Source organism: Danio rerio, chromosome 15, assembly GCF_052040795.2.
Source record: "Danio rerio strain M-AB ecotype USA chromosome 15, GRCz13ab, whole genome shotgun sequence".
Taxonomy (NCBI): Eukaryota; Metazoa; Chordata; class Actinopteri; order Cypriniformes; family Danionidae; genus Danio; species Danio rerio.
This window is the reverse complement of record NC_141035.1, coordinates 22,910,001-22,920,744: the sequence shown is the minus strand read 5'-3', so window position 1 is coordinate 22,920,744 and position 10,744 is coordinate 22,910,001. Positions and strand designations below refer to the sequence as shown.

Here is a 10,744-nt window from a genome sequence, read left to right as displayed (position 1 = left end):
ATTTTGAAAAAATAAATTAACAAAAAACTGAAAAATCACATGTACATCATTATTTACAGCCTTTGCTCAGTACTTTGTTGATACACCTTTGGCAGCAATTACAGCCTCAAGTCTTTTTGAATATGATGCCACAAGCTTAGCACACCTGTCTTTGGAAATTTTTGCCCATTTCTCTTCCCAGTACCTCTCAAGCTCTATCAGGTTGGATGGGAAGCGATGGTGTACAGCCATTTTTTGATCTGTAAGGGATGTTCAATAGAATTTAGATCTGGGATTTGGCTGGGCCACTCAAGGACATTCACAGAGTTGTTGTAAAGCCACTGCATTAATATTTTGGCAGTGTGCTTTGGGTCATTGTCCTGCTGGAAGATGAATCATCACCCCAGTCTGAGGTCGAGAGCACTCTGAAGCAGGTTTTCTTTCAGGACGCCTCTGTACATTGCTGCATTCATCTTTCCCTCTATGCTGACTAGTCTTCCAGTTCCTGCTGCTGAAAAACATCCCCATAGCATGATGCTGCCACCACCATGCTTCACTGTAAGGATGGTATTAGCCTGGTGATGATCGGTGCCTGGTTTTTTCCAAACATAATGCCTGGCAATCACTCAAAAAAGTTCATTTTTAGTCTCATCAGACCAGAGAATTTTGTTTCTTATGGTCTAAGAATCCTTCAGATGCCTTTTGGCAAATTCCAGGTCGGGAGTGGCTTCCATCTGGCAACTCTACCATACAGGCCTGATTAATGGATTGCTGCACAGATGGTTATCCTTCTGTAAGTTTCTTCTGTCTCCACAGAAGAACGCTGGAGCTTATGCCTAGTTCAGACTGCATGATTGAAATCGCCAACAAATTCAATTCAATTCAGCTTTATTTGTATAGCGCTTTTACAATGTAGATTGTGTCAAAGCAGCTTCACATAAATGGTCATAGTAACTGGAACAGTGTAGTTCAGTTTTTATTGTTTAAGTTCAGTTCTGTTCAGTTTAGCTCAGTTCAGTGTGATTTAAAATCATTACTGAGAGTTCAAACACTGAAGAGCAAATTCATCGATGCATAGCTCTACCAATCCTGAACCATGCGAGCCAGTGGCGACAGCGGAGAGGGAAAAAAAACTTCACCTGATAGGAGTGTAGAAAAAAAAACCTTGAGAGAACCAGACTCAGTTGGGCACGACCATTTTAATTTCTCCGCTGGCCTTGTGCAGAGCTTCAGTCACCGCGGTGGAGGCTGGAAGATGGCCTCAGCGAAGACTCGTCTGTCCCTGGAGCATTGCTGGAATCAAACTCATGTTCTCCACTCCCCATGACCATCAGCGCAGCAGCAGCTCAGGATATGGCCTGGTCCCGGTTATGGAAACCTTGGGATCATCTTGTCGCTGGTCTTGGATCCAATCAGTGACTGCATAATCTGAGGACCTCGGGATGAGTATTCCCAGGTGAAAATAGAGAATAATTAGCGTAGCTGCTGTTCATAGTGTATATAAGCAAGATGCAGAAGCCTGTGTGGAACCCGCTAGGTGATGCATTGAGTGTATGCTTTACTAAACAGATAGGTCTTTAATCTAGTTTTGAACCTCGGATGTTATCAGGAAGGCTATTCCAGAGTGTGAGCCATGAAAGAGAAGGCTCAACCTCCTTTACTCGATTTTGCTATTCTAAGTACTACCAGAAGCCCTGAGTTTTGAGATCATAAAGAGCGAGTTGGATTGTTGCGAGACAGAAGGTTGGTTAGATAAACAGGAGCTAGATTATTTAGAGCTTTATAGGTGAGAAGTAATATTTTAAATTCAATATGAAACTTAACAGGCAGCCAGTGTAAGGAGGATAAAATTGGGGTGATATGATCATATTTTCTAGACCTGGTAAGAACTCTGGCTGCTGCATTTTGTACTAATTGAAGTTTGTTAATAGAGGATGCCTGAAACAAATGCCTGAAATCACAGGCAAATCGGTGCTTGTGCACGTGAGTGACAATCACACAGTATGAACTATCAAAGACGCGATCTTTGAGAGTCGCCGATGCCTGCGAGATATTTGGCATGCTAAATATCTGGAGCTGTCAGCGAGACAAATCATGCTGTGTGAATTGAGTTTTGACTGAAAATAACATCAGCGATCGCCTACAGTCAATGAGAGAGCAGCATTTACTTGTGAGTGCATGTGTGTATACCTGCTGCAGGCCAGGGGGAGGCTGGGGGAGAAGTTAAAAGTGCTAATTTTTTGGTTTATTTGGACCCACGAAAGGGAGGAAAAACTAGTGAAGGTTTGACAGGACTCAGGAGCACCCGTGTCTGTTTGACTTTTCATACATGAAGAAGTTAGTTTATTATCAACTTAAGTTGAGGAGAAATGGCTAATTCCCTTTAAACCCAGGTGAGCAAATATGTACATTTTCGACCCCATTAAAGGCTTCTTTCTCATTATGTAGTTAATAACAAAACATTTACTATGTGTTTTTGGTTGTGAGATGTAGTTTGGATGAAGTTGTCGGCGATTCTTTCTATGGTAAAGTCATGCAATGTGAAAGCCCCTGTCGCCGGTCCATCTTGCAGTGTAAACAAAGCATCGACGAAACGCTAGCCCAGATAGTCATGCTGTGTGAAAACATCTGTGACACGACTACTTTGAAAATAATGCAGTCTGAACTCGGCATTAGACAGAGTGACTACTGGGTTATTGATCACCTCTATGACTAAGGGTCTTCTCCCCCGATCTCTCAGCTTAGATGGCCGGCCAGCTCTAAGAAGAGTCCGGGTGCTTCCAAACATTTTCACTTAAGGAATCATGATGGAGGCCACTGTGCTCATTAGAACTTTCAGAGCAGCAGAAATTTCTTGTAACCTTCCCCAGCCTTGTGCCTTGAACAATCCTGTCTCAGAGGTCTACAGACGATTCTTTTGTCTTCATGCTTGGTTTGTGCTTTGACATGCACTGTCAACCCTAAGACCTTATATAGACAGGTGTATGTCTTTTCAAGTTATGTTCAATCAACTGTTCTGCTACTGTGACTTTAATTTACTAGCAGAAGTTATGTTAGGTTTTATTCTACAGCTATACAAAGTACAGGTAGCCATATTTTTATAATTTATATTTTATGCATGATATTTTAATATTTTACACATTAATCATATATAACATATAAATATGTTACAAATAAATACCAAATAATTATAAAGTTTGATTGATTGATTTAATATTTGAAGTTTTGATAAAAATATTTTTAAAATGGATTAAAAAAAACGACCACTTCTTTTTAATTATATTTATAAGGTTATACGGGCCTATTTACTTTTAAGTACAAATAGCTTTATTATTTAGGAAAAAAGCCACGCTGTCTTATGGTGTCAAAATATTTTGTTCTGGACAACTTTGAGCAACAATGCTGTTAATGGGCAATCAGGTGAGACATAGGGCAACCAATTAGGGCAACCACATCCAGATGCAATTTTGTTACCCATTCTCAATAGGAAAAGTATAGCCAAGCAACATTGCTCAAAAAGGTTTTGAACAGAAAAGATTTTATACACAGAACCCGAAAGACTTTTTGCTCAAAGGTTGCTGAAGAATTGTTTATTAATTTTTTTAAACATTCATGTTTATTAATGGAAATCATTCAAAAATAATATTTATTATGCTGTTCAGAAATTCCCACCAATCATGGTGTTGCTGTGAGCAAAATGTAACAAAAAAAAAGATCTCCACACATTCCAAACAAGACTTCGGTCAATTTCTTTATACCCACAAATGATGTAAATGCACAAACATTTTTTCATGGAATTGTACTTCTTTATCTTATTAAAGCCATGTCTTGTACCCTTGTCTTGTTCATAGCCTATTGCTTTAAAAATAACATAAAAATATATATAATGATAATAATAATAATATATATATATATATATATATATATATATATATATATATATATATATATATATATATATATATATATATATATATATATATATATATATATATATATATATATATATATATATATATATATATATATATATATATTGTAGTTTCAAAATATGAGAAAAACAAATGGCAAAAAAACAAAAAACTTTCATATTCAGTGTTGGCGTAAAAAAGTTACCAGGGTTGTACTACCTTCTTAATATTAATAACTGTAGTCACGTACTCACTTATTCACTATGCTTTGACTTAGTTTTGATTTATCAAGCACTGCTACATTGGAATGAACTACCAATTACTCTGACATATGTTTCATGTGGCAGATGCTCTTCCAGCTGTTATCCAGCCCTGGGAAACACCCATACACTCTCTCATTCATACACACACACTCATGCACTACAATTATTATTTTTTTTGCTCAGTTGACCTTTACCACACGTCTTTAGGCTGTGGGAGAATCCAAAGCATCCAGAGGAAACCCACGTGAACAAGGGAAGGACCGGCAAACACCACACAGAAATGCCTTCTAACCTAGCCAGGACTCGAACCAGCGACCTTTCCCTATTACCAACATTGTATCATCTTGTTGTTGCGGGTCCCTGAGGGTCGGTCGCAGTACCCCTAGTGGAGAGCGACAGGACGGTAATATGGCAGCGCTAGGACCCCGCAGCGACCCGGCGCGCTCTGGAGGTGTCAGAGGAGCGCACTTGCTCCGCCAGACTCTGGATCAATTATTTGTATGCAAGTGTCCATCCGGAGGGTCAGTCTGGAGATGGCTGCGAATCGGGTGGGGAGGCGTTATAACAATAAAATCCACTCGCCGAACCGAGGAGCCAGCCGGGAAGCTGGACTGAGTGTGCAGAAGAGACAAGCGCGAGTCACCGTCAAATATAATAGAAAGGAACTCCAGAGGCGCCTGGATGTGGAAAAGTGGATAGATTGTGGACTTGACGAGCTGTATTTGGGAAGGGTGAGTCCTCTTTTTATTTAGAATAATGAGTAAAGTAAAATAAATGAAACACTAATTGACCTAAACAGTTTTCAGATTATAAACTGAATTTTAATGGTAATAAATCTGCTATTTGCTTAATATTTCTTTGCGCTGTCATTGGAAGCTATTAATGAGTAGTTCATTTGTTAGTAGTAAATGCATTTGTCTTATATAGTAATGAAAGTTTCATATGAATGAGAGGAAGATTTAAAATTCTTGCTATCCACGTGGAGATGTGCACCTAGTCTACGTGTCTCAATTGTAAAGCAGGTGTCACTACATTTTAATCCAAAACTGAATGTAAATGTTCTGATGTGGTTAAATGTGATAAAGGATTATTCATTCCACAAGTCAGTTTAGCAAAATAATGCTTGACTGAGTCGCTTAGATGTGCAAATCACAGACTGTTCAGCACGTTTATTCATGAAGGGCGTGAACCTTTTCTCGGGTCATTTCTCGAGACAGCAGCCTTTTGTGTCCCTCATGAATATATAAACAGTGCAAACAGCGACTTTAACGATGACAGGCTGAAACCAACCTTTACCAAATAATCACATGCACTGTTTTATCAACCATTTAAATGACGTTATATATATAGTTTTATATTGTTTGTTTTGTTTCTTCTTGAGGATAGCGTGTATATGTAAACACATTTAAATGTGCAGCATTGTATATTTAATTATTAGACCACATTTTAGAAACTACCTATACAGATTTGTATCTGAAATAATTTATAATAATTAATGAACAATTATTTTATAATAATAATTAAACAATATATACTAATTTAGGTCAGTTAAAAAGGCATAAAAGTCTTATAGTAATAACACAAAAATGCACTTTACATCAAAAACTCCTAATGTCTCCTTTAAAAATGATGATACACTCGCTGCTTGTTCAAATTGCTTGTTAAAATGAGCTGAAACATCACAATTCCTGAGATAAGGGCGACTTAATAGTTTTATGTTAAGTCAACTAAATCATTAATAGTGAACTTAATCGATTCATTTTTGGACAACATGAATAAGCAATTGTGTGGAACCCTGCATTTTTACAGCGAGCCAAAAAGGGGTTTTCGCAGTGAAGCCATAAATAACAACTTAAATTTTTTTGTTGCCTAAATAACCTTTCTTAAAACAATCCATCATTTTTCTTAGTGAGAAGTTTCATAAATGTTAAAAGTTCATCATGCACCCACCAATGTCAATAAGAAATAATTTTTAAGAAAGTAAATACTCTCCAAAAAAAAAAAAAACCCTTCAGTTTCCATCCAATGAAGCACCACCAAAAAAAACTATATACACAATTAAATGCAATTGAGTTGGTCCAAAATGATTACATCAAATAAAAGTTTAAATTCATTCATTCATTCTTTTCGGCTTAGTTCCTATATTAATCTAGGGTCGCCCCACCGGAATGAACCGCCAACTTATCCCGCATATGTTTTACGCAGCGCATGCTCTTCCAGCTGTAACCCATTACTGGGAATCATCCATACACACTTATTCACACACATACACTACGGACAATTAAGCTTACTCAATTCACCTGTACCGCATGTCTTTGGACTTGTGGGGAAAAATGGAGCATCCTAAGAAAACCCGCGCAAACACGGGGAGAACATGTAAACTCCATACAGAAAGGCCAACTGGCTTGAACCAGCAACCTTCTTGCTGTGAGGCAATCGTGCTACCCACTGCGCCATCATGCAGCTTAGTTTAAATACATTTGTATTGTTATTTAAGTTAAACTCAAAGGTCTGAAATTATCATGTATGTTTTTTATGTCTCATATATTTCAACGTATCTTAGTTTTATTTGAAGTTATCCTAAATTAACCAAAAGAGCAATATTTCATGAGTTACATTTACAGCTTTTTGAGACTGATCTCCGCACTAATTTTACGACAGTTATTGCCTACTGAGCAAAGCAACAAACTGCATTTTGCTAATTAAGCTTGGGTGCTTCTAAGCATGGGTGCTTCTGCAACGTGTTAATCTCAAAACCCAAAGCATTACATAAAATGTTCTAAATCTTCAAACTAAAGGCACAATTAAACTCCAACAACCCTTTCTATTAACTTTAAACACTTAAGATTACTTTTATTGTCTTCATTTCCCTCTCTTAATTCAATCCCACGCAAAGTATGCTGAGAAACACAAATCCCCTAACCTGTTAGTTGGACCAACACAATTCCTTCATGTTGTCACAAGACAAAATGCTTAAGTTAACTTAATGGTTTACAAATAAAATTAACTGGCCAAAGAAATTACAAGAATTGTATTGTTTCAGCTAATTTTAAACAGGCAGTCTGAACAAGCAGCAGTATTCTTTTAATTGAGTGTAAATACTTTCTTATTAGCAAGCATTTATAAAACCACACACGTTTTGAAGATTTGTACCTCACACCTTGGCATGGAATTTGCATCTCCTAATGCTTTTAACACTAACTTGACTCAGCTTATTGTTAATGTAGCACAAATTTACATCAAGCTGCTATTACTCTTCCCCTGGGAGGCTTGAAAAAAAATGTTTGATATGCAGAAATGCTAACAATATCCAATTAGTTCACATTCTTGTGTCTTGGGATATTTTAGGATGTAAGTTTTTTTTCTTCTTGTGTCCAGTTCCCAAGATCAGGGGGCTGATCTTAAATGCTTAAAGATGCTGTTAAGATTTGTTGGTGCGTTTGCTGCCTTACATGGAGAGCGGAGAGCTCTGGGATGCCAGCAGGCGCCTGGAAAACAGTAAACACTCACAGTCACTGGGCTTTGTAATGGTGGATGTTTGGGCTCTGACACTGAAACGCACATGGCTTCCTGCCACCAAAAACACAGTTATGAAATGATGAAGAAGAGACTAAAGGGTGTTGCAACAAATTCAGTTTCAACATCTGTGGTGGTTTTCTGGGGTTAAATTATAGGAGTTTATTTTAATCTCACAATTTAAAATTGTAAAATAATTGTAAAATAAAAATATTTTTGCACAAGCTGTAGCTGCTTTTAAGCTGTTTAAACTATACACAGATTTAGTTTAGGATTAGATTTGAATCATTTTTATTTAAAAATGCTTGTAAATTTACGAAATAAGAAATAACACACTGAATTGAACATTCAATTTTGAAAAATGTTGAAATAAGACGGCAAGGTGGCTCAGTGGTTAGCACTGTCACCTCACAGCAAGAAGGTCACTGATTCAAGTCCCGGTTGGACCAGTTGGCATTTCTCTGTGGAGCTTTCATGTTCTCCCTGTGTTTGCGTGGGTTTCCTCCTGGTTCTCCGGTTTCCCCCACAGTCAAAAGACATGCACTATTGGTGAATTGAATAAACTAAATTGTCCGTAGTTTATGTGTCTGAATCAGTGTGTATGGGTGTTTCCCAGTTCTGGGTTGCAGCTGGAAGGGTATTTTCTTTAAAACATATGCTTAATAAGTTGGCGGTTCATTTCGCTGCAGCCTGATGAATAAACCTATCAGGTAGAGGACGTCAACATGTTGTCATTATGACGTTGTCCCCAACGCACCCCAACGTCGTGGGGACATTGGATTTTGTTTTAAAAAAATCTAATTACGCCAAAGGAAAATTAATAAATATTTTGTTATTTTAATTGTAATGCAATTATTTTGTTAAATCATTGACAAAAACTATTAATTTATGATGGAATTGATGGATTTAAATATATAATCTATTTACTTTTCTATAATTAATCTTATGATAATATTTTACTGTAAAACATTATATAGTGTATTTGATTTAGAAAATGTGTCAGTGTACCTATCCTAAGTATTTTTGCTATTTTCTGAAACTTAAAAAAAACTAATAGTTCCAAAAAAAAAATCACATTAAACCACAACAGAATATTTGGCATCTCTATGTTAATATTAGGATGCTCTTAAATGTGTGTGTGTGAGAGTCATTGCATACACTCATATTAAGGCACAATACCTCAAATTCATAGAAAAGGGTTAGTGGTAAGTACAAAGATCACAAAAGGCACATCTTTATTCCCAATTTACCTTTATAAGGTGCACATCAGTACCAAAAAGTGACATGAAGTGTACATATTAGTACTCTTTAAAAGAGTTTTACCCCAGTGACCAACTTTTAGTTTTCATAAATGGTGACTGAACAATTGCCAACAGTAAATTTTTGCAATCTTTATAATGTGATGTTGGTGCTAAAAAGTAACAGCCCCCACTGAGGCTGTAATCAGATCCTGCTCTTCATTTCCTGTCGGCAGCAGACCCGACAATATCCTGCTCTTATGGTCCTGGGATTGATTGATTGATGGTAAATTTGTCTCATGGGGTGTTCCTTATGAGTGAGGGGGATGGGGGCTGTGGAAATGAAGACCCCATATGTCACTGTATCACACAAAGAAAGCCCTCCTGCAACTGTCCTCCACCCCCATCCCACAAAATAACAACCCGTTACCTATTGGTCCACACACAGTGCATCACAAGCCCCATTAAACAGGACTATTAGTCCGCGGCTGTTAGTCTGCAGCTCTATCAAAAGCTTAATGAAAAGCATAGATTAGAGTACCGGAGTGATCAGATCAAATCTATTTTTTCTCCATATCATCATATATGGGTCAAGCGGACAAAACTTTGTGCTAGATATGATGTATCCAATGTATAAAATGAAACATGACAGTAGTAGTTTTACACTTAAACTAAAATGAGTGTCGGTGGTTCACTGTCATGTGGTTGCAAACCTTTATGAGTTTGTTTTGTCACTAAAGAAGATATATTGTAGAATAATTGAAATGAGTAGCCATTGATTTTTATAGTTGGAAAAAAATAACATAGGCGAAGCAGTGGCGCAGTAGGTAGTGCTGTCGCCTCACAGCCAGAAGGTCGCTGGTTCGATCCTCGGCTCAGTTGACGTTTCTGTGTGGAGTTTGCGTAAAAATTTGCTGGATAAGTTGGCGGTTCATTCCGCTGTGGCGACCCCAGATTAATAAAGGGACTAAGCTGACAAGAAAATGAATGAAAAATAACATATTATGCAAGTTTTCAACATGAGTTAACAGAGAAATGAATATAAGTTTGAAACAAATAGAGGGTGAGTAATTCATGACAGAATTTTCATTTTGGATGAGCCTCACCTTTAAGTTTCATAGGTGCAGTATGTAAGTTTGACACCAAGTGGTTAAACTTGCTCTCCCAGTTCAAAACACATGCAAGACAGGTTATGACTGCTGACATCAATAAAGCCTGATATAAATCATGTTCTATATAAAAACAACAATACGCAACAGCAGGAATATTTTTCATAATAAGAGTTTTTTTCTGAACCAACACTTAAATTATATATTTTAGAAACGTTTTTTTTTTTTTTTTTATTGCTGCTGAATAACAGAAAACTGACAATGATCTCCTCAGGTACACCTCATGTGCTTTATTCAGTGTTAAATGCTTATAATGCCAGTTTGAATGCCCTTTTACATGGCATTTAATGCCATACTACTGAAAGCAGCAGCAGATAGTTAACTTCAGATCTTGAAAATAAAATAAACCATACATTTAATAATGTTAAAGAGGTTTAATATGTATTAATTAGATTATAAACCTTGCCATTTTGTTGAAGTCCAGTAAGTGCACTATTCTGTGCTTTTGAATGGCTGTGTTTAAATATTTTAATGGCTTCATTTGGTGCAAACAGCCAAATTGTTTATCACTGCCCTTCTCGTCACATAGCATGCTTTTAGAACACGGGGTTACAATGTAACCTGCTCACCCAATGTTTACGTTCGTAATGTTTATGCTATTTGCTAATAATAACCACCTCATGTGAAAATCAAAGACAGCCGTTTCGGCACATACAGTAACAGACATT

The 10,744-nt window shown here is 37.0% G+C and overlaps 2 protein-coding genes across 2 annotated transcripts in view; one reads left to right on the top strand and one right to left on the bottom strand.

Moving 5' to 3' along the window:
• The window catches only part of LOC147833651 (uncharacterized), a 734,785-nt gene that overhangs the window by 541,512 nt on the left and 182,529 nt on the right, over positions 1-10,744 (bottom strand). The gene's annotated exons all lie outside the window — the stretch shown is intronic.
• The window catches only part of ppp1r14ab (protein phosphatase 1, regulatory (inhibitor) subunit 14Ab), a 28,798-nt gene continuing 22,727 nt past the window's right edge, over positions 4,674-10,744 (top strand). Inside the window, 1 exon segment of the mRNA NM_200810.1 lies at positions 4,674-4,884. Within this exon segment, the coding sequence (NP_957104.1) occupies positions 4,687-4,884 (198 nt within the window). The 5' untranslated portion in view covers positions 4,674-4,686.